Source organism: Erithacus rubecula (assembly GCF_903797595.1).
Source record: "Erithacus rubecula genome assembly, chromosome: 5".
In the NCBI taxonomy this organism is placed as follows: domain Eukaryota; kingdom Metazoa; phylum Chordata; class Aves; order Passeriformes; family Muscicapidae; genus Erithacus; species Erithacus rubecula.
In genome coordinates, this window is record NC_136687.1 from 55,582,729 (window position 1) to 55,606,924 (window position 24,196).

The 24,196-nt window shown below is 39.7% G+C and overlaps 1 protein-coding gene across 6 annotated transcripts in view; it reads right to left on the reverse strand.

The window, feature by feature from the left end:
* ZNF827 (zinc finger protein 827) overlaps positions 1-24,196 on the reverse strand; it is a 117,355-nt gene that overhangs the window by 14,432 nt on the left and 78,727 nt on the right. For all 6 annotated transcript variants that reach the window (XR_013774250.1, XR_013774251.1, XM_079305723.1 and 3 more), the window contains 3 exons: positions 22,743-22,991; positions 22,000-22,057; positions 17,452-17,555 (listed from right to left, as the gene is read on the reverse strand). Coding sequence is in view for 4 of the 6 variants with exons in the window: in XM_079305723.1 (XP_079161849.1) it covers positions 17,452-17,555; positions 22,000-22,057; positions 22,743-22,991 (411 nt within the window). In the remaining 2 variants the exon portion in view is untranslated. The remainder of the gene's footprint in view (positions 1-17,451; positions 17,556-21,999; positions 22,058-22,742; positions 22,992-24,196) is intronic.

Genomic DNA, 24,196 nt, shown 5'->3' on the forward strand with positions numbered 1-24,196 from the left:
AATCCCCAGCAGCTTAGAGGGTTATTGAAAAACTGTGACCTAGAGTGAGCTATTATCTTTTAATAAGTGGTTTTAATTGTTTCAGGAACAGAGAGAGTCTGCAATACAGAAAAAAAAGAAACCCCACAGAGCATAGAGCACAGATATGAAAGCACTTTGTAAGGAAGTTGAGAGAAAGGGACTGGGAGTGAGGAAGAGGGAAAAAAGTTACACAATGCTTTTAGAAGTTGAAAGCATGGCCAGTTTTGATTTGGACAGAATGGAGAAAAAAGCAGGTAAAGACTGGGGAAAGCAGTGTACTACTTAAAACAATAAAAGAAAGAGCATCAGCAAGTCTTGAGTGAAAAAATACCCTGTGCAAGGGTTCTGTTCCCTGAGGAGAAGTGACTGCTCTTGTAAGAGGTTCACAGAACTACAAGGGTACTTTTTAAACACAGCAATTCTTTTAGTTCCACTGGAAGGAAAGATGCCACTGGCAGAGCACCTTTTCCCAAACCTGGGAATCACTGCCCAGAACAAACTCCACCAGTGCGTGTGAACGGGCCCTGATGGAGGAAAACCACTTGGCTGAGATTTCCAGGTAAATGAGGGGAGAGGAGCTGGGGACAGGAGTTCAAAACATTGTAGTGAGAATACGTCAACACCCAGTTTGGCACAAACAGCAGAATCTTCATCCCATGAAGCACTGAGGAATAAACACCCCCTTCTGTACTGACAGTCAGCTACTGCCGCAGATGTGACTACCATGGCTGAGAGAGCTTTTCAGACAACTCCACTGTGGTTTAGGCTAGGAACTGTCAAATACTGTATTTAATTTAAGCAATAATAAAAACAATGCCTCATTTGGGGCAGAGAGTCCACATAGCAATCTCAGCAATACTGGCCATGCTTGCCAGCCCCTTCTCCACTGCTGTTTCATTCTCCTGTGACCCTGTAATATGTACAATATTCACACCAGAGGAATTCTGAGCCACCTCTGAGTGCTACCATCCACCAACATATTTTTCTTAAAAGAACTTCTAGTTAGAAAACAAGTTCTGTCTATTCAAAATACTAATTTTGTGAAATTAAAAAGGAAGACACCCCCCCATCCCCTAAGGGCTGTAACTGACCCATGACCTCTAAGAACTTCAATAAAGAAAGATTCTTTTTATTGCTATCCTTGAGTTCCAAACAATGGAAAAATCTGACTCTGTGGTAGTGCTACAGATGTTTCAGCAGAGCTTTTTGAGTACATAATCAAAACAGTGCTTCAAATGAGGAAAATAGTAATAATTATAAGAGAAGGTCACAAGGGTGTAGGTTGCTTCAATATGGTCACAACAAAAATTTATTAATTGGGACACATACCAAACAACCAGGCTCAATTAAGTAAATAAGTCTCTTAACAATTCACTTCAGTATTAGTCATCAGCCCTCTTTTATCTCTTAAGAAAAAGAAATATAATATCCTCTTCCCTATGAGGGATTGTCTTGGGAAGCTCATGGGAAAAATAGCAGCTTTCTGATTATCTCAAGCTGGTGACAGCCAGTCCCTTGCAAAGCAGCTGCATATTTTTCATTGATGCAAAAGAGGACACTGAAGTGTTTTGAAAGTACTTCTGTTTACCTTAAAGATGTATTTCTGAAGTTCTTGCTACAGTGCTTCCTCCTTCTCTTTTGAATGACTCTCCTCTCTCTCTGCAGCAAAGTGCTGTTTCTATTGAACAGCTTCTTGGCTTGCTCATGGCAAACCAGAGCCGGTCTCTGCAATAGGAGCCTCAGTACTCTGTGAAAGATTTCTCAGCTCCAAGGAAAAGCACCTATTTCCAGCCATCCTGCCCTCCAGGCAAGCTTTGACTGCATCCTGGAAACCAGAGCTGTGTCCATACAGTTGTCCAGAAATCTTCCCAGAACATGACTGACACCTGACCTTGGCAGTGACCTGAAGGGTCATGTGAATCAACTTCCACACTCATTCCTTGGGCTCTGGCTCTAACTAGTGCCAGGGAATGGTGTTTTCTGGGAATTGAGGGCAAGACCACAACACTGGGCAGTGCAGTGTTCCCTGTGCATCCCTAAATCCTGTTCCAAAGCAGTCAGTATTGCCAGCCTTGAGGAACACCTTACACATTGGCCAGGAAGAAGATGGACTGAGACCAACTAATGTTAAATAACAAATGACTGTTGTGAAAGATGTCTCTCAGAAATCCATCATTCACTATGACATCCCCATACTAAAATGAAAAGGAAAACAAAAAGAGAAAAAGAAAACAAAAAGAGAAAAAGAAAACAAAAAGAGACTTGATACAAGATTTCTGCTTTAAATGTCCACAGCAAATTCCAAACTCCTATATTAGAAAATCAAACAAGACAAAATTATATTGAAATTATTAACCAATACACACTGCATTTCTGTGTCAGTTTTGTAGCTTAAAACAAAATATGCTCAGTAAAATGAAAGCCTCCAAGTTCTCCAGTACAACATTAAAAAGAAACAGAAGGATCAAGACTCAGAATATTACAAAGCTAGTGATAAAATTATTTTGAGATTACTTTGCATAGAACCCTTAAGAGCTAAGAACCTTATGTAAAGGTTAAGATTTAATTAAATACAGTGAAATACATCTTTATGGACACCTTTCCTGCCCTCCTGCATCACCTGGTATCACTCCCCTTCTAGCCACAAATCAACTTAATAATGAATAGCTGTGTAGAGCTGATCATCCAAGAAGGGGTTAGGAACTGCCACCATCTATTTTCTCTGAGATGAGGACATCAACTGCAGAAATATTTCTCTGTGCCTCCTCTTCCCCATCCAAATAGATTTAATTTCTGGCAAACAAAGCAGCTTGAAGGAGTCACCATTTACCCCTTTCCTGAGCTGTTGGGCATAATTCTGAACACATATGTATTTTCAGTTTTCACATTTATAAATTTGATAAATCTTTTCCTCTTCCTCTCCAGCTGGTGATATCAATACAGAGAGTGTATTAACTGTCCCTTCTGAAAGGTCTTTACCCTGACTTTTGTCAGGATATGCTTGGGGAGAGGACACCATATCTGGTGGAAGCTGTAACTGAAGAAGAGGATGAGGCATGACCTGAATACAAAAGTGACTGTCTGGAGTCACTCAATCAGCCTTGGGACTGCTGGTGGCTGTCAGGCACAAGAACTCCCCAGGGACTGGCTTTGGACTCTGATACTTTGATTATTTATTTTCTTTTACTTTGATCTATTTGTCAATTACTCTTTCACAGTGTTTTAAGCTACATCATGTTTTAATATGCAGTCCAATGCCATACCTAACTTCACATCTTTATACATACAGTGGAAAGAATGAAAGCACTATTTAAGTGAAAAAGCAAAACTAAGAAGACAAACAAAAAGTGTGCTGAGGTATCAATCAAAATGTTTATAACCTCTGCTGGTTTACTCTCTGCTCTCACATCCTTTAACTCACTTAAACAGCTGCTTCTCCATAGACCTTAGAAGCAACCAGGGGCAGATCCTTATGGTCATATGGAATCCCATAAATATAAATGAAATAAATTGTTCTTTGCAATAAGTATTCCTTATATAGATGGGATCGAGAGGAGCTGATAAGCCTTAACATGGAAAGTCAAAATTCATTCTTCTGGAAGTGTATGTCAAAGTTATATTTTGAGTTATTCAGACAGTTTGACACCACACAAATGGTCAAGTAAAAACCAGGTAAGTAATTTTGAAAATTAAATTAAAACAGAAGTCCTGTGAAAATAGAGAGTGGGGATTAGAGTGTTTTCAATAAGTGCTGCTTGCAAGCCACCAAACCAGAAAATTAATATACTAAGAAACAGTGAAGGTAACCAGGGTTCTGTGAGCTCATGGCAAGAGGGAGAACACTCCTGTGCAGATGTCCAACAGCAAGGCATCACACTTTGCTCAGAAAGGCTTGAGACATTAAACAGTCATCAGGCAGCTTTTGGCTGCTCCCAGCCTGAGATGAATTGCTGCTTTTTCCTTTGAGATCTGTCAAGTACCCCACATTTGCTCAAGAGGTAAATACACTGAATGCAGCTCTACAGGAATGTCACAAAAGCTTGCTCCATTTGTAAGGTTATTTCTGTTTGGTTATGTCTAAAAGACAACAACTTCAAGAAATTATTTATTCAGAAACAAGACATTAAGGTCAGATAATCATCCAAACATTGCTTTAAAAACATTTATTTACTCAAAGAAATTTTCTTTCCTTCTTCTGTCTGCATTTATCTGTCTTATTATACAGTTTTCCCATTTCTGCAGTGTTCCCATCATCAAAGATGCCTTTTATTGCTTTGGAGTCTTCCCCTTACATGTTCATCCATCACCTCTGGCAAGCACACTGTATTTAAAAATTGAGAACTCTTTTTATGAAATATGTAATTATGGCTCTGTTGCAAACTTGTTTGCCAAGAGCCTGTGAAAGGTTCCCAAGCTCAAAAATATATTGACTATACAGAATTGCAGTGCTCCAAATACTATATATCTTACTCCCTTTCCAACTTGCTTCCACAAAAGTTTTATTTGTAGGGCCAGAATACTTATTTCTAGTAAGTCAATTAAAAGACACAGTGGATCTTTCCAGGTACTGTAGTTCCTGAGTAAGGTATCTCTCAACTGATCTAAGGGATCAGAGATCCTGACAGGCCCTGCAGCCTTCATTTGTCACCCCCTGCATCCTGTCTGGTCATGATTCAGGGTGTATCTTTCACTGTGAGCAGACTCATCCACTGTTAACTGAGATAAGGAGCTGCTTTCTAGGCATAACATTTTTCTATATTCCCCACAAAAATATAAACAAGATAGAAAACTCTAGTTTGTGTGAGGGAATCATGGCCTGTCTGTTTCATAAGCCCCAAAAATCTGCACATAATCAATCTAAATGACAGAAGAAATGCACAGAGAAAGCAAAAAAAGTCTACTTTCCAATAAAAAACTTCACCAATTAATGCTCTTATTTTTTTCCCCTCAAAAGCTCAGCAAATGTGTAATGTTACTATGGAGCTTGATAACAAGCAGTAATGTTATGACAATTTAAAATCCTTGATATGGAAAAAAGTAGAAACCAAGTGATTTTATGTATCAGAAGAACAGTACTTAAGCTGCTCTTTCTGAAAACAACAACCATCAAAGTTGGAAATACTTCAGTGAAATGCTTGCACAGCCCACCAAAAGAAACATTAATATTGTGCACAGAAGAAGTCCAAGTGCACAACAATAGACAGAAGCATTTGAAAAGGTCACTGAGAAACAATAAAGATGCCAGGGTTTGGGAAAAGAATAAAAACAGGTAAAGATGAACTTTAAAGTTGATTCCATAGAGAAGCATGGAAAAAAGTGAAAGTCCCTTCACTGCTGAGACTGAGCACATTGCTCAAAAATGGACAATCAGAAGCAGAGGAGAAAGTCAGGGCAAAGAAAAGATTGGGACAACACACTATGAAACACAAAGCCACTCCCACCTTCTACCTTTGCATCAAATCTCACACCTGTTTTCACTTCTCTTACAACAGAAGACTTCTGAGCAAACCATGAGATACCTTGTGATAACCTTCATCTGCATTTCAAAGCTCTGGGATTTGCTTTTATTCTCTGCATTAAACTCAGAACTTAAGAAACAGCCAAGAAGAGAGAAAAAAAAAATCCAGTAAATTCTGTGCAAGGTGGCTGAAGTTACAGATTTTTAAGGAACCCTAAAGCTAAAATAATGTTGCAGTCATTACTTAAACTACTTTTACAACAATGTACATCATGGCATCAATTTGAGGAACATGCTGGACAACAGCCTCTATTTCCCCCAGCTCATATTACCACTGCCTTGCTTTGGCATAAAGCATAAACAGGACTGTGGTAACTGCATCCCTTACTCAACAAGAAAGAATGGAACAATGTAAAATTCACAACAGATACAAAATCAGGCCCTCTCCAAGTTGTGGATTTGCTGCCTGAGAAGTAGCAGTCCTGGAAGAGTCCCTTTATCTCACTGAATGGCTCCAAGAGCTTTTCCATCATTCACAGTATCACAGGGAACATCAGCTGGGATTCGTGGCTGCAGATGAGGTAATACAATTTGGCCCAGAGGAAAAATGGCTTTTTTTTCACTGAGGGTGCTGAGACATTTCAAGAAAGGCAAAGGAAGCACCAACAAATCTGCTCCCCAAAAAGTGTTTCTCAAAGCTTTACCTGATTATTGTTGGCCAAGAACAACTGAGCCTTTAAGTAGCAAAGGCTCTATCACCATCACTACTTCTTTTTTCTTGTTTAAATTAGATGTCAATTAGAAATGACATCTAAAGTTAAATCCTGCATCTATTGTCAGAGAAAAACCTGGTAATGTGCTCTCTTATCTTTACATAATATATTTAATTCCATTTCCTTCTGAAAATATCTTCATGACAAGTTAGAAGTGCCATAATAAACTTACATAAGTTTCCTCTAAATCACTCCCAAGCAGGTGGCCCTCACATCTATCTCAAGCATTACACTGCTTGTAACACTTATTTTGGGTGATACAGCACTGAGTTCCTATGAAAGTATAATTTGCTCCTACTGCTATTTTAAAATCAAAGTTAATTCATTTTCAAAACGCCAACAGGTTTTTACCTTTTTAATTTTTTCCCTACAATTCCATTTATGACACACTTCCACGAAACACTTTCAAAAATCACTCAAACATTTGTGCACATTAGGACCATTATGGGACATACAAATTTTCCTTTCTTTTGTTTTTATTAATGTGACAATTTCTGCTTGCAAGTTCACAGGAATTATGGGTTTTCTTTTCTAAAGAGAAGATAATAAACACACCTAAGGCACTTTGCAGAGGCTACCAAAGTAGTTCCCCATCCAGCATTCAGGTACAATTAAAGAGAAATTGGACTTTAGATTGTGTTTTTCTTTTCAGTTTTCTGCCTCTTTTTTGGTGAAGCAAAATCTTCTGTACTTGGAAGAAGCTGATGACCAGAAACCTCAGTGAGGGAATGCAAAATAAAGCACCAAATGTAGGCTGAGTTCCTGAGCTGAGCAAATTAGCACAAAATAATCAACACTGGATGAGCAAGTAACTACAAACATTTGCCAGAGCCACCTTTCCCAAGGTGCTTGTGATTGCTGATGTGAAAGAAAATGTTTTTGCTGCTTTTATTGCAGCAAGTGATAAAGACTGAAGCTGCCATTTCCTTGAGGCCTTTAACTCACTCTTTTTAAAGTATTAACATTTCTCCTTGCTCTCTTTCCTATCACCAGCACATGCATCTACATGTAAACCACCCCCTCTTTCTGCATAATTCTCTCATCTGCCTTCTGCTTTTGCAGGGCACCAGTGACCACAATTGCCCCAAACTCACTAAAACACACAGCAACAAATCAGGGCAAATTTGTACTCAGTCTTCAGCTTTGCTTAGATTATTTTTAAACAATACTCTTTATGTCTATCTATCCATCTGTCCAAACAGCTGATGAATTTTACATTTAAATTACTCTTAGGCAGACAAATGCTATGAAGACAAAGTTGTAAAAGGTAAGATAGGTGAGGACTGAAGAGTCTCAAGGTAACTCTAAAAAGAAATGTCAGGAATGATGTGTTCCAATTCCTTTTACAGAGCTAGAAAAGTAATTTTAAGACCTGTCTTTCTATTTCATGCTGAGCTCGTATTTGGAAAAGTTTCATCTTTGGGAAACAATGTGACTCAGTGCTGATGCTTATGTTTACAAAAGATTCTGATATTAGGAAAGACAAAAGAGGATATGAAACCAGAGATAGGTTTCAATGACATGCAGATTCTAAACCACAGCATGCTGAGTATCTGTAAGCCAAATGCCTCATCAACCCAATCTCTTTCAGGAGATTGTTCAATCACCACTCTAGCTTTGTTACTGAATTTATATCTGAGAATTAGAGCTGGAAGGGACCCCAGGAGGCCAGCTTGTCTCTCCCTCACCCAGAGGCACATCAGTCACGCACCAAACTTACCCATCAGTCCCAACAGGTGATTTTCTTACTTATATTTTTTTAAAAACCCTTCTGTGACAGCTGCTCCAGAGGCTCCTCTGACAGTTGTGCCAGTGCAAAAACACCCCACTGCTAGAAAGCTTCACTTGTTTAGCTCCACATCCCACTGCTAAAAAGTTTCACTTGGGGTTTAGCTGCAATCTCCTCTGCTGTCAGTTAAGTCTGTTATTCCTTATTCTGCTCATATGAACACAGGCAAGGTTTATTATTTTCCTCTCAAAGCTGTCATTTTACATATCTGAATGCCATTATCACATCTCCCCTCTTTTCTTCTCCAGACTAAATAAATTGGTAAAATTCTTCAACCTTCATGCACAGCTCATGTGTTTTAAACCTCTGACCACCACTGTCTCCTCCACATTGTTCTTGGATTACAGAGCCCAAAATTGAACTTGGGGCTCCAGCTGCAGAACAGAATTGCCACATGTGCCTGCTTTACAGACAACATTCCCAACACCTCAGCCAGATGTTTGTCCTTTCTGCAATGCCAGCTCTAAACACAGTGTCTGACCAAAACTATTCCAAATCCCTGCCTGGGAATCCATCCCTCTCCTTTCTGCATGGCACTCACCATACCCCCAGGCACAGAACTTGGATCTCACTGCATTGGCTGCTGTTTTTCACAGTTTCTTTAGTTCCTCAAGATAAGTCTGAACTCTAGTTCTGTCCTTTGAAGTGCTTATAGCAGACAGTGCCCCACACATTTAACAAACATCCTTTCTCCTCCATCATCCACAGCATTAATAAAATTAATGAATGCCAGAGCAAATAGAGCCTCTTGCAGACCCCACGTGGTCCCTGGGCTTTGGCAGCTGCACTTCACCCTTAATTAGGGCTGTACCTACCCTGGGTTTCCCTGCTCACTATGGGCACACTGTGGGAGGACACAGCAGAAGCTTCACTCAAGCCCAGAGGTCATTAACTATTGTCAGGCTTTTTTCCATATGCATCTCCAAGTTGGTTCCAGTTGTCCTTTCTGAAGCCAACAGGCTTCACTTTGCTGATTCCCCTTCTTCCTTTCCCAAAACCAATTCTACAACTTGGTGTCATTCTCCCCCAAGCTGTCTTCCATCACTTGCATCAAAAGACAGCTCCCAAGAGCTCGCTGGGCAGACCTATGTTGTCCCAAATTCACTTCCCAGAATACATGGTAGACAAAATCCCACATTTCCCACTAAGTACTTCCAATGACTGTAGCTCCCCAAAAAGCCCTTCTCAAATTTGACCTCTACTGGTGTTATCAGGTTAACAATATTTATAGCAACAATGATTTTACTTTTTCAAAAATCACTTGCTATTGGAGTAAATATTACTCAGTAAACTTATTATGGTAGGTTAAATAATAAGACTTGCCAAAAATAGTAAGAGATGTCCATGAGTATTTTTGCATGTATGAGGACACTGCATGGTATTGGAAAATACAATTTACACTGTATAAAGGAAGCCCATAGTAAAACAAGAAACAAAAGTTTTCAGATAGATGCCAAGTGCCTTTCAAGACAGCCATTAGACATGGACCTGAACTCTTTCTGCTTGTTTTAATTAACACCTTTCATCTTGAAGGTCCTGTAAACAATTGGCAAAATAATCAGTGCAGTGACTCCACAGGGAAAAGAAGTGAAATCTATGTGGTCACATCAATTTGTGCAAAGTCCTGCTATTTAGCCTGTATTGAGAGACTGGCCAATTCACCAGAAGTTTCATGGGATGTTCAGATAACATTCCCTGCCCAGTAAATACTGATGGTTAAGAAAAACTAAGACATGCATAACAATGCACATGCTGTACATTTCACTTGTCCTGCTTTAGGCCAGAGATCACACTGTACACGTGCTTAAGCAAGAGGCCATTTGCTGATTTGAAATGGCTTGTTCTGCTTAATAAATGGTATTTTCAGCTCTGAAAGGGATTCTGCTACTTAGGAAAACTGTGTGGCTGCCCAGGACACAGCCTGTATTGCTGCAGCACAGATCTGAACTCCATGTGCAGGAGATGCACACCTGCTTGGGAGCAGATCCAGAAAACTCTGCAGTCAGTTGAAGCTGCCTTGGTTACAATCCCATGGAAGGAACCAGAAATGCTCATTCCTGTGCTGGATGGCTGTGGTGCAAAGTGGTTGTCAAGGCAGCTGAGTGCACAGGGAGAGAAGGCTGCACACAGGCAGACGGTCACGGGAATCTGAAGATGGGATGTGGTAGATGGAAAACGTGCCAGAGCAGTATCAGGCAGTTTAGCACTGAATTATGTTGAACAAATTCTGCAAAATCTGCCTTGCTTTGGAGAACTATGCTAAGTACAGCCCACTTCTATAGCAGTCCAACTATCTCACTTTCCTAGAATGAGTCTCCACAAGTTGCCAGCTCTGTCTCCTGCTATCTGACTGCAGAGAGCCACCTCAGTCCCAGGCCTTCCAGAGAGCTCCCACCAGCCACTTGCACAAGATGCTCTCTTTGTGGGAAGAATTAGCATGTTGGAAACAAGGAACTCAAATCAATTACTAAAATCTGCCACTCTGTTACAAAAAAAACCTTTCCTGCCATCTATGGAGCTGTCTCACAGGTTGGATGTGTCAAAAGGACATCCCTCCAGTATCCTTTTTCATGCATCTGTAGGGATTCTTACACAGCTATACACATGCACATCCACGTGTACACACACACACACAAACAAATTTGGTTGAATCTAACAAGTACCAGAAGAAAAATAAAATTAAAAGGGTGCTTTTGAGGACTGAGAGGGGCAGACTTTGCACAGCTTAGGGAGTACCTACAGTTGTGCCCTGCAGGCTGCAATGACTGTGTGGCATCTGCTTCCAGCACCACTTTCCCCCAGCACATTTCACAGAAACCCTAAGACAGAAATGAACAGCAGGACCAAGTGCCTGATGGAACATGCCTTGGTAGTGAATTAAGTGCCACTCTCACTTTTCTACCCTGACAGGAAGCCAACAGGGGTCAGGGACTCTCATCAGCAGGAAACTGAAGGGGGTATCCAATGTCTTGGATGGGCAGAGCTCATAACTCAGACCAAAACTGAAAGCAGATAAAATGATCATAAGTACTAAGAATGGGATAAAGCAAGGGGGGAGAAAAAGCACTACATAAGTCAATTCACATGCACATGCACTCCCCCTCTGCAATTACACTGGCAATAAAAATTGCTGTTCCATCACAGGGATGGAAACAGCTGCCAGGGTCTTGAAATATTCTTTTAGGCTTTCAAGAAAGTCTGAAGTCCAGCAAACATGATTAAGGGAATAGAGTAGCTGTCATACAAGGAGAGACTGAGATGACTAGAACTGCTCAGCTTGGAAAAAAGCTGACTTTCCAACCTGGATAAATACCTGATAGAGGGAAATAAGACAAAGTCAGGCTCTTCTTAGTGATGCCAGTGGAGAAGAGGCAAGGGCACAAATTAAAACACAGGAAAATCCATTTAAACATAAGAAAACAATTTTTCTTATGATGAGAAAGGTCAAATAGTGGCACATCTGGCTCAGAGATTGTTCAGAGTGTCCATTCCTGGAGATATTCAGAACCTGACTGGACATAGCTTTGAGCACCAAGATGGCTCTGCCCTAAGGAAGGGACTGGAACTAGACTTCATACCTCAGCCATTCTGTGATTTTCTCAAAAATAATAATTCACAGGTTCTGCAGTCCTGAATGAATTCAAAATTGATTGCTTGTAATCATGCTCTTAAGCCCTGGCTTTCATCTACAAATTCTAACATTTGAACATTTTAAGAAAGCTTCCTACAGTAAATAAGATTACCCACAATGTGGAGTTAGAGGCTTTTTGGCAGATGTAAGCAAACAACTGTAAGAAGGTGTGAATCATTCTAATTAACTCCATGGGTATATAGCAGGGAAGCTACACAAGGGCAATTTAAATGCCAGCATTTCACTGCTGGTCACTTCAGTGGAAATTCACAGGGTTTATGTGTTTCATAGTCCCCTAAGGCCTAAGGGTATTTTCCAGGGGGACAGAAATGGCAGTGATCTCACACACAAATCAACCCCTCAAGGTGTCCCTTCACTTCTCAGTGTGCTTACAGCGGTCTCACGGTGATGACCCGAAATTCAGAGCTGGTTAGTAGAAGATTACAGAAGTTTATTTTGCTGCAGAGCACAGGAAACCAGAACAGAGCACAAATACTGCCAGAAAATAGTGAATATGAGCACCTCTGCTGGTTAGACCAAAAGAGCTCTTACTATCTACTTTCTAGATGCTTGGACTCACAGAAAATCTCAACATCAAGAGCTACACCAACCTTAAAGCATCTCTAAAAAGGAATTAGGCAGGAAGATCCATGCAAATTCACACTAAAGAATGTGATATCTTCACAACACCACCACCATGATTATTTATCATATTCAAGCTAAAATTCTAAACCCTTGGGAGGTATTTTCCAGCTACAGCAACAGAAAGAAATAAACAAGATTAAGTATGCTCATGGGCATGCCAGTCTCACACAAATGCTAAAATTTCACATGGTTGAAGGATATAGCCTCCCTTCACCCTGCTCACATCCCAACATTCCCAAAAACTATTAGTGAAAAAAAGGGGATTAGTTCAATGCTTCCCCTGATGTGGCCACACAGGTGTTGGCACTGCTGTGAGCAGAATGTGCAAAGATGAGGCCCTGGGAGCAGGCAGGTTTTTACCTTTCAGTATTATTGAAGCTACAGTGGAATTACTGCTCTAGAGAAAATGTGAGTATAAACAATAACATGAGAAACCCGTTTGCAGAATAGTCCTGGAGCTCCAAACATACTGGAATCTTTGTTACATATAGTATAGATCAATAAACATAAAAATGGGCTGGTGCTACTAATTACATCACCAATAAAAGAACAACACTGCCAAAATGCAAAATTTTTGCACTATGTTTCCAAATGTCTACTGAACTAAGCACCATGCTACTGATTCTGGAGAATCCTGAAGGGGAACCATGGTCTGTCATCTTCCAGGTCAGTGCAAAGTGTGGACACACATGGCAGAGGAGGCTCTGATGCATTTCAAAAAGGTACTGGAGCACAGAACCTTTACTGGCTTTTATTTCACTGAAACAAACCAACAACCAGTAAATTAAGCTACAGCAAAATTTAAAAAGAGAGGGCTATTCCTGGACTACAGCTCCCTAAGACCTATATTCTCTAGTTCCAAAAGTTTATTTTAGCCATGTGAAATTTATTTACTATGATCAAAATTACAGAACCAAATTCTCACAAGAAGATGATTTTTTTTTTAAATTAATCCACTACACATGTGATTGTTTCAATATTTGGCACTGTCAATGCAGACAAAGGAGAATACCAGGTCCTTGGTAAACAGGAGAGAAAATAATGAAATATTATTATACTACACAAAGATACATATACATGGAGGAAAAAATCCCAAAAAAGCCATGGCTGAGGTTTTCACCAACATTAATGAACCATCCAGAAAAGGAATAGTGAATATCACTCATCTGGTTTCCATGAAGGCAGGTTTGATTTACAGAATGAGTCAATGAGATGGTAGAAAACTATTAAAGTACATTAAAGACTGACTAAGGGTCAGGAACAGCAGCATAAGATCAAATTTTTAATTTATCCAGTGATCTGAACTGAACTATATAGTCTGACATAAAATTATTCTGTCAAAAGAAGAATCTTATAAAACAGAAGATGAAAATGTCCTTTTTTAAAGTGACTGTTTGAAATAAAAATTTTAATTTCTTCTTCCTACCTTTTGCTAGATTAAAAGAGGCCACATTCTTATAGAGAGCAGCTGAAATTATTTAACTGGTTTGGATATGACTTTGTATTAGACATTACTTCTATACTATGGTAATTTTTGAGCAAAGTGTATTTGGTTGATGTAGATAGCAAAACTACTTTATTTCCATTTCTGAGTAAAAATGAAGTCATTTTGGACAGTAAGACTAACACAGAAAAGTTATTAACATAGAAAATACCTTAAAAAGTGAGAGAAGCAATTCCCCCAAATTTGACTACATAGCCTAGGAAACTCTGTCTTCCCTTCTCAGAGTATCAGGATTTCACCACAGATTATCAGGGAGATACCATGACTTCTGTGGGTCTGATAAGTCCCCTTCTGACAGCTGCTGGAGATTTCATTATTATTTCCTTGGATACCTGAAATGAAATCAACTCTCCTGCCTGTGATACTGCTGCTGATCAGGAATATTACACCCTTTATTCAGGCCAAATCCATCACAATATCATTATTTATTTAGGATTTTTTTCCCCTCCACTAAATGCCCTGATCAGTGCATTGCATTCACACATCTTTTAATATTCTTTCCTAATTATTTTATAGTCCTTGGGGGATCTTATCTACTCAATGCCCTACAAAGAATGCTCTGCCACTTAAATACACAAATTTGCAATTTTCTTATAAACTGGCTATAAAGTGAAGTGGTTTGTGCTGAGGGGGCCACTAAGCTTAAGTCTCAAGGACTGAACTTTGGACCCAATGTACTTAAAAATCCTCTTTAATAGTTTCAACACACACACATACAAAAACCCTCAAACAAACCAGAACTCCATTACTGAAAGCAATATCAATATGCAGAAATTTCAGAGTACTGAAGAAATAATCTCAAGAGCTAGAATAACAAGTGAAACAATTCAAATTACAAGGTCATATGCCTTAGTGTGTAGGAACAAGAATCTCTGTTGCATGCTAAAATCATCAGCTGAAATTATAAAGGAAAAGAAAAACACATTACTATTTGACCAGCAAGAGAGACACCAGCATGTTCTAGTTACAAAGGCTGTGGTTAATCAGGAGAGGCATTTCCAATATGCACTCAGAAGATTGCAGGCTGCTGAAAAAGTCAGGGGTAAAACCTCCTATGAAAGTGCACATAGAGCTCTGACTACTCATATTTGCAGAAATTAATGCCCCTAAACAGAGGCAGAAATAGGAAATAGAAACCCTATCATGCTAAAAGAGAATAAAAGACACTGGCTGGCACACTTTCTCAAAATAAAGGCAGGATTAGAGGAATATAAGATGGCACATCAGATGGTGAACACTGCAAGGAAGAAGAATTATCAAAGTTGAAGGACAGCACTGGTGAAATAACAGAAGCAGAACTTGCTCTGAAGACATTCAGGCTGGAAAGAGTGGTCCCAATTCTTCAAAGGGGTGAGCTTCTGAAACAGCATCCTCATAAAAATAAGGATGATGGGTTTTAAGATGGAGTTCAGCAATGAGTAAGATAGTATAATGTTACCTAGTACAGAAAAGAATTGAATTTGACACATGAAATATCCTATGTTCCTGTAATTTTTCCCAATTGCTCTGCAGCTGGGGTGCCAAAAAGTGTCTTTCTGCAGACAGAAAAGTGGCAGGAGTCTGGAGATGCAGCCACCCACTGCTCACTTGAGAGGAGGCAACCGTGTGCCTGGATTTCCACCAGGGCCATCATTTTCTCATGCTGCACTTTTCTAGTTCTATTTTATATGTCTTACTTATTTTCTTACTGTCCTGTTTCAGGGATGGAGTAACCCAAAACAAATCTCAAGTGAAAGCAGTTTTATGTAGGAGACCACATGCACACCTCCACTGCATTTTCTGCAACACTTTCTGTAGGCCTTTCACAATGGTTTGTTTCTGTTCCTTAATGGTGCTCTTTGAAGGGATAAAATGTTTCCAGAGCTATCCCATTTCACTACATAGGCTATTTGCTCTTGCTGTAATAAATAGGAATTTTACCAGTAGGTATTCTGCTCTTTTACATTAATATAACATTTGTAATTGATTACAAATTTAAATCACATTCTTGGTGCTACTGTGAAGTTGCACTTCAGGCCCAAGAATTTGTTGTGGAGCTGAGAAAAAACAACATATTTGAAATAATAAGAGTTGTTCCAAAAATAAAAATATAGCAGAAACTGGCATTTTAAAAATTTTCAGTATACTTGCTACTATTACACATCAGAGTCTTATAACCATATAGCAACAGGTGTTATAATACACAGACCTATCAAGGCTCCACAAATCAGATTATGGAGCAGCACAAACATGTAAAAAGTCAGTTCCTCAGAAGCCAATCTAACACTCCAGGATGATCTAACCAACAAGATACTTTATGTTTTTAAAGCAGAAGATCAAACATGTCACCAAAACCCACCCATGCTTCTAGTGGCTTCACTGAAAGTGAAGTCTTAGAATTAAAATTCTTCTGCATTTATCATGGTATGATGTAAGGGTCTTGCTGCTAGAGGCCACGTCCTCTGAGGTACTGAGCCCTGCCTGTGAATTCTCATCTTTCATCTGGGCATTATGAATATTCCATGTTATGCCAAGGTCAAAAGCCAGGGTTGAAAGTGCTAACCTGGTTTACATTTTAATACTTAAAAGCACCACACCTGATCTGGTTCTTCTCACCCAGAGGTACAGAATCCACTGCATCCTTGCAGAAGTGTGTCTGAGACCCTTGTCCTTATCCTACAATTTTTTTTCTTCTTGCTATGCATATTTACCCTTAGACAGCATCTAGCTCTTACCCTCATCTGCCACTTCACAGGCTGTCAAATGACTATTCAAGCATTAAAAAAAATGAAGGGTCTGTTAAGTTGCAAATTAAATGACAGTCTATAGCTGAAAATTAGCAGTAACGTGCCCAAAAGTTTATTGATTGCTAAGAAAAGGTGAATAACCCCCCCTATAGCTGACTCTGTAATTACTGACCTTTGGAACCCCAGAGCTATTAATTTAAGAACAGATAGCAGTGAACTAGCAAACGAGTCATTCTGCAGCAGGACAGTGAAGGCACATATCAAGTTTTTGCATGTGTTCAGTGCGACCTTGAATAGTATTATTACAAGCCCATATTTTCCATTTTCATGCAGAATATAATCCAAGCTATGTCTGGATATAAAATGCTGTCATCTAGTTCAGAGAATCAGTGAGAAGGCAACCACAGACACTACAGCCTTTCAGTACATTTGAAGAACTCCACATCCTTCCAGAAAGGTTCTAAATTACTGTTAAAGACAAGAAAATTGTATTGCTACCCCAGTACATGTCCTGCAAACATTTTGTCTGTACTCCAGAGTTGGAGATGGAAATGGCCAGGAACAGGAGAATAACAGGCAGTAATTCAGCACCAGTACAGGGGCAAACACACAGAAAAACCCCCCTCACTTCTCTTGATATTGCTATATTTAATCTGCTATAGACTACTGCACAATTCATAGAAACAGCAGACTAAAGACTACTGACACAAATGCTCCAGCAATATTTAACTTTTCTCTTGTTCTTCTAAATAATAAGCACTTATTATAATGGAGAAATATATGCCTTTTGACAAAACAAACCATATTTTAAGAGCATTGGTAAGGTGGTAAAGTTTACAGTAAGAAAATTTTAGATGTATCTGTTAACTGGAAATAATGAAAGAAGAAGAAAAAGGTATCTGACCTGGTGCAGATGTTCTTCCATGAAGAGTAGTTTCACTGGGCAGGAGATCTTTTGAGTTGGAAGTGAATGGTGATTGTCTAAATGTGTCCTCAGAAAAGAAAGGGCTATAGGGAAAAACAAAATGCCTTTTTTAAAAGAAAACAGCAGTTAACAGAAGAAGTAGTAAATATTAATTTTGCCCTCAACATCTTAATGTTGTAAGAAATACCATCTTATAATAAAACCTGTTGCACTTATAGGATTCATGCTGAAAAATAGGCAGACCATGAGGCAGCTTTGGTAAAATTGCATTTCAGAGTGAAAACTGAAGACCACACAAAAGGCTTATAGCTACATTTCAACATCTCACATTTGCTGTATCACAATACAATACAGATCATTAAAATTAACACTTCAAAAATTTGTATTCCATTGTCATATCTGGAAAGGGCAATCAGGAAAGGTAAAAAATATTATTCAATAATCTGAAGCACACAATTGTTATCTTTAAAACAGAACTTTTCAAATATTAGGTTAAGATGATGAATAGTTCTGCCTTCCATGAATCTGATTTTTAAAAAGAAAAACAATTCATAAATTGAATGGGTTCATCCCAAAGAGTATAATGCACAAAAATTACCAGCTACACAATTCCAAAAATAATATTTTGCTTTAGGTTTTAATTAACAGGCAGAAAAAAAAGTTAATTTCAATAGTGAAATGGCTTCTCTGTCAAAGTATTTGCTTTCTGCTCAATTAAGGAACATAACAGAAACAAGAATTCCTTGTCTGCAGCACAGAAAGATATCAACAAGAGGTACATAAAAAGATTCAAAATGGAAAACTACAGTCTTTCTTGGAAAAGTGCTTTCTAAGGCAATGTATTCCACCTGCATGCAAACTATCAACTTCTTCTAAGCAAAGTGAGAATCACTTTAAATCTGATCTCTCCAGTCTGAGAATCCTTAACAGGCTGGTGTGTAGTGGGTGTTTCAAAGGTGCAGGAAAGGAGGCCAGATCATTTCTGCAGCCTTTTCTTACCCAGGAATAAAATCCAAGAATCTTTTCAGAATAAAGGACCTACTATGAGGTCTTAGAAGATATTGCACAGCAGGCAGTCCAGACTCAAAGCACATGCCAGCTGCACCAAGCTAACCTCACCAGTCCAGATACCCAAAGTTTTTGTCCAAAAGGCATCACTTGCCTGTGTTTTCCCTCGAGCAGTTTTTCTGCAGAGAGTGAACAAGGTGTCTCCCACCAAGTCACTTGTACTCTTAGATTTATTCTGCCTCAGGGAAACTTGTTGATAGTTAGTTGACTTGATTGTGAAACACTTTTGGCAACCACTTTGTTTTACTTTCCTATTAAGTTTTTTGGACATCATTCATTTTGTGCTGTTCCATATGTGACAGTTAATGGGATATTTTGGTATTTCTACAAAGTTTGAACACATCCATAAGCAGTCAAAATTAGTCTGTGCTGAAGGGGAAGACATGAGGTTGCCCCAAACCTGAACAGTTTGGTGAATGCCAATAGCTGAACAATGCAGGATACTCCAAAAAACAAGTGACCAGGATAACCAAAACAGATCCACAACACATATGTGCAAAACTTAACTTCTTCCAAGACTCACACTCCCACTCAGGGGTGACATAATATGAAACAGACTGACACTGTATAAAAATACACCATGATTTATTGCAACATTCCTCTCACTGGTTTAATAATGATTTGAAAGAAAAACAGCAATAAAAAAATGTTTTATTACTATTGTAACTCTTCAAAATCTTGCAATCCACTCGGGTTTCCGTGCTTGTGCCTCAGATTCAGTCACTGGGACACTGCTCACTGCTGGTTCTAAGCAAAACAGGTCATGCATGGTTTTTTTTATTCCAGCTTAGGCCATAGATTGTGAGCAGGTGCTGTTGAAGGCCATCCCAAGGATTTCCCTCTCCTCCACTGGCCTCTGGTGAATTACAGGAACCATCCTTGGATACTTCTTTTCTGCCTTCCTCTAGAATGGCAGCTGAATCTTTTCAGTGGTGGCCCTATTAATACTTCTATTGCAGCAGATATGTCCTGCAATTCCCAGTGCAAAGTATGGAGGGAATAGCTCCTGCTTCATAGCAAGAAATTACACACATTGTCCTCAATCACTCTGCAAAGTCCTTTCTGAAGAAGGTTAAGCTTTAGGATATTTTTTATTTTTCCTCTGGCTGCACTTTTCCAGTTTCATGGCTATACAGTTCTCTAGATGAAAGAAACTTATCTTGGCATCTTATGCTGGCGTGCTCACTTCCAGATCACTCACTTCTCCACTTTCTGTCTTCTCATCACAGATGGCAGGCTCTACCACCTCACTCAGCCACTGAACTGTGAGGAATCCTTGCCAGTTCCAGCTGCTTAAGCAAAGTCATATGGAAGTATATGCTGGCAAAGTCCAGGAATACTCACAGGAGGAACAGCAACAAATAGGTGACAGTTAGAAATGTTAATAAGGAATAAGACAGCAAAAAGTGCCTGTGTACCCCATCTTGCTGGGGGGTTTGCTGATTTAAGCCTCACCAGTGACACAGCTAAATCTTTGTGCTTCCCAGCTACTCACAGGTGGACAACACTGACCTCACCTTGGCTCTCTGCAGCTGTCAGCACATTTCACACAGGAATTATGATCCAAATGCCTTTCTGTCATTACTCCAGATGTGGGTTAGTGAGCCAAACTGCAACACCACATGTTTTCTTAATGCAGTCCAATTGCCTCTATTCTCCACTGGCTGCTCCATCACATTCTATTTTTGAGAAGGCGTCATACCCTTACCAGTAAAGACTTCCAGCTGTTTATTTGGTTTGGGGTGGGTTGGTTGTTTTTTTTTGTTGGTTTTTTTTTTGGCAAGGTCTTTCAAGTCAATCTGTTTGAACTCGCAGGATTTAGTAGACTGACTCACTTCCCCTGTCAAGAAGTTCTCCTTATTCATGTCTTCTTCTGCTGATAAATAGTCAAGATAAGAAAAGCACCCAGAGAAACTGAACCAGGCACTCAGCATTTCATGCCCTGATGGGTAGCTGCCACTGTAAGGATATCTCAGTAAAGCTCAACACAAGTTTGACAACAGCCAACTGTGCTACCCTCTTAAAAATTGGCAACTAGAAGAAGGGCAAGTTATCTTTGAACTGTCCTCAACCTTTTCAACTGGAATTATCTTTGATAGATCCAAAAGTAGCTCTGGATTCTCACACCAGTCCTGCTAGTAACATCATGAGACATGAAATCTATTTTCAACTATTTGTCAGCCCGTCCCTGCAGCACACCCTGGATGGTTAATGAGTAGTTGGACAATATGTGCATTTCTCTCTGTTTGTATCTCAGGTTTATGCTTTTTAAGTAGCACAGAAAGGCTGCAGATCCAGCAAATTCCCACACTAGCAAATATGGGAAGCATTCACTGTAACCAGAAGCCAAAAGCTCAATTGAATTATCTCTCAACTTGTAATATCAAAAAGTCCCTAATGTACATTTACTGAGCTGGTCAGTTTATTAAAAACAAGTTATTTATTGCAGCTAAAATGAATGAATTGGATAGGCCTAGAAATTTAAGTACAATGTATTTCAGAGACCTTTTCTTTGCAACTGATGCTTTTCCATTCTGTCTGGGCAAAGTTAGTACTGAGAACTTCTGTAAAGGGGCTGCAGAGGCAAGAAGCTCTTAACTCTCTTTGAATGAATTCTTCATCACTTCAGTCTGCTCAGTCTCCAACCCATCCACAACAATTAGGGAACTTTCAGGTAGGAAATAAATACATCCTTGCCAATTCCTGCCTACTCCTCCTACCCTACACCAAGGACTCCTAAGTCTTTACCAATTCCAGCTACCACTTATTGCATAAGAGCTTTAAATCTTTTCATTGGGACACCTCACCTTGCTGCTCATGGATATGTAAACACCTTGTGGGCTTGTTCCCAGCCACAGTACTGTAAAGTGCACATTTCTTTAACAGCACAGGGCACAATAGGATCATGTTCTTAACTCCTGCTTAATTTAAATTACTGTAATAATATAACTGCAATCCTTAGCACATTTTGTTAGCATTGTCTTACAGTCTGACTTAAAAAAATTAATCTCTAGAATGTATTGAGATGACAGAAATAGTAAATATAAGTTTTTCTAAAGCCATCTACCTAAACAGAAGACAATCAAAATCATCTCTTCTTACATTCATCCATGTCTTAAAATCCAGTTGTCAGTCTGGTGTTCCCTCAAGCACTGCATGTACCAGGCAGCTTTAGATTTTGTTGAAAAAAATAGAATAAATAATTCTTAAAATGATGTGTGAATACTTGATCAGAGGAGAATAGACAAAAGCCCTTTGGGCCTTTTTGACTCATGAACCCTAAGCAATCAGATCTATAGTTGTAGCTTTTCAGATATGAGTTCCATTACTCATGGAAATATCTTATATTTGTACTTTCAGGTCACATTTGCAGGAGACAGACAGGTTTGAGTTCACAGGGCAAAAGGAGGCAATGCTATTTACAGTGCAGCTCTGCAGATAACCATGGGCTGTACTCACCTGGCTGTAGTTCTGATGGTGTTATCTTTATTGTGGTTGTGCTCTTTGCTCACCTTTTCTGCAGAGGAACACACATGGGTTTTGTGATTAGCATATGTCATATGTTCTTCATCAGATTTTATTCATCAGAACTATTTTAATGCTTTCAGCTAACAGCATAACCCAGGGTAATTCAGAGTAAATGGTTCTAGCACGATTAGAGAATGGCCATGACTTTATTTAAATTAACACCCAGTACGTTTTTTCAGCTCCACACGTCTGTGTTAGAGCTCCATGCAGAGAGTGCAATGCAAGAGTTCACTGAACACAGCACTGGTCCCACTGCCTTTGTGTGACACATGAAGTTCACCTTCTTTGCCACGGGAAGTGGGCAGTGCAGCCCCAGGAGTGCTGCATCCTGCAGCCACTGGACACTTAGGCCAGGAACTGCCATCTGCAGATTCCCCTCTACAGGGATCAAAGCAGTCATCACAAATTATTTAATTAGCTTTCAAAAATACAGGAACTGAACTCTGACTTTTCCAACTCAGTTGAAATACCGTGAACCTGACCTGGCTGCCACAGTGCTTTAAAGCATATGCAAACTATGGGGGATATTTGGCAAAGCCTCTGTGTTTCAAGTGTGAGGGTAGCAAGGTTTAACTTCTATTAGTTGTCAGCCCGGGTGATGTCACAGTTTCACAGAACTTTAGGGTTAGGCAAAAAAATCTCATTTTGCTCTTTAACGTCAGCACTGGATTTACCTGACAGCTGGAAGAGCAGCTCAGATGCCATCTTCACTGATATGTCCTGGCTGAAGAGGTTTCTCTCTGGGAGCACACGGCCCTCGGGTGCCTTGGGGATGCGCTCGCTGCTGTCCCGCCCCAGTAAAGTGCTGTAGCCGACCTTCGGGCTGGGCTGGCTGGGTGACACTGAAGCCTGTGACTCCTGGATGTCAACTTCCATGGGCTCTTCCTTTATCCTCACTGCCTGGGCTTCCTTGAAACTCTCGGCTGCAAATACGGATTAAAAAAAAGTTAAAAATAAACAACCGCTGTAATTATTTAATTAGGCTGCAATTTTTCAGAGTGCTCAAAGCAGAAATCACAATTACCGAGTTGTAATTTGTGTGCTGCATCCCTGCAAATGGGAAGGGAAGCAAGCAGCTGACAGCCTCGGTATTCTTCTGGCTGTTATAAATAGAAGCAAGCTCTTGAAAATAATTTTTCAAACTAGAAAGCAGAAAACAGTTGCATATTTGCAAATATGACAGCTATATCACTTTCTATGAATACTGTGTGTATGATGACACACTCATTAGTGAAGCTTTGTTTCTATTTATTAAATGAAGTTGCAGCTCCACACCAGCTCTCCTAAGGTGGACACTGAAGGCCTCTCACAAACTCCAAATTACTCTCTATCAGCAGAAGCACCAGAACTGCCAGTCAGCAGTATCAGTATGGGGACAGGGGCAGAGGAGGAAACCTCATCTTCTCCTTTTCCATTCTCTCTCTTATGGAAAATTCCAGACAACCATGTAAAGAACCTGTTTGTTACACCTGCACAGGCTTTCTAGATGAGAGGAGTATTCTGGAGCTCATGATTTTCTCAAGGCTGACAGATACTCCCTCACACATTACAAGGTCCACTCACCTTAGTGAACAGTTTTCTCAAGTCCATATCATCCCCTCCTTGCCTCCCTCTCCAGCATCCCAGGTCTAGCAAACAAAACCATAGTCTAGAAGCCAATTTCTAGTTCACTTTCTACACTTGGAATTCTTTGGGTGTAGTTGAATGTTTTGGTTTGGCTGCAAGGTAAGTGATCATTTTTTATTCAGAATATGTACCCTGAAATCTCAAAATCAAAGTTCCATGTAACTTGTTTACTACACCCCAAATACCTATACAGCCTTTTGATTCAGATTTTCTGCTATGAAAAAGTTAAAGACCTGTAGAATTTACTCTCAATTTAGTTACAGAGAAAGAGGATGATTTTTTTTTTCCCTAATGCTTTTCATTCAGAGCACTCCTGAAAGGGTGCTGGAATCATGGCAGAACTCCCCAATGAGGTGTTGCTTCTGCTGGCTGGATGCTGACCAAAAACTCCAGAGACAGCATAAAAAAGGCAATATGCTTGGAGAACCAAGAACATAAATGCATGAACAGAGTTAAATACCAGAAGGGGCACCCAGGTAAGGAATCATTTCAACACAATTTG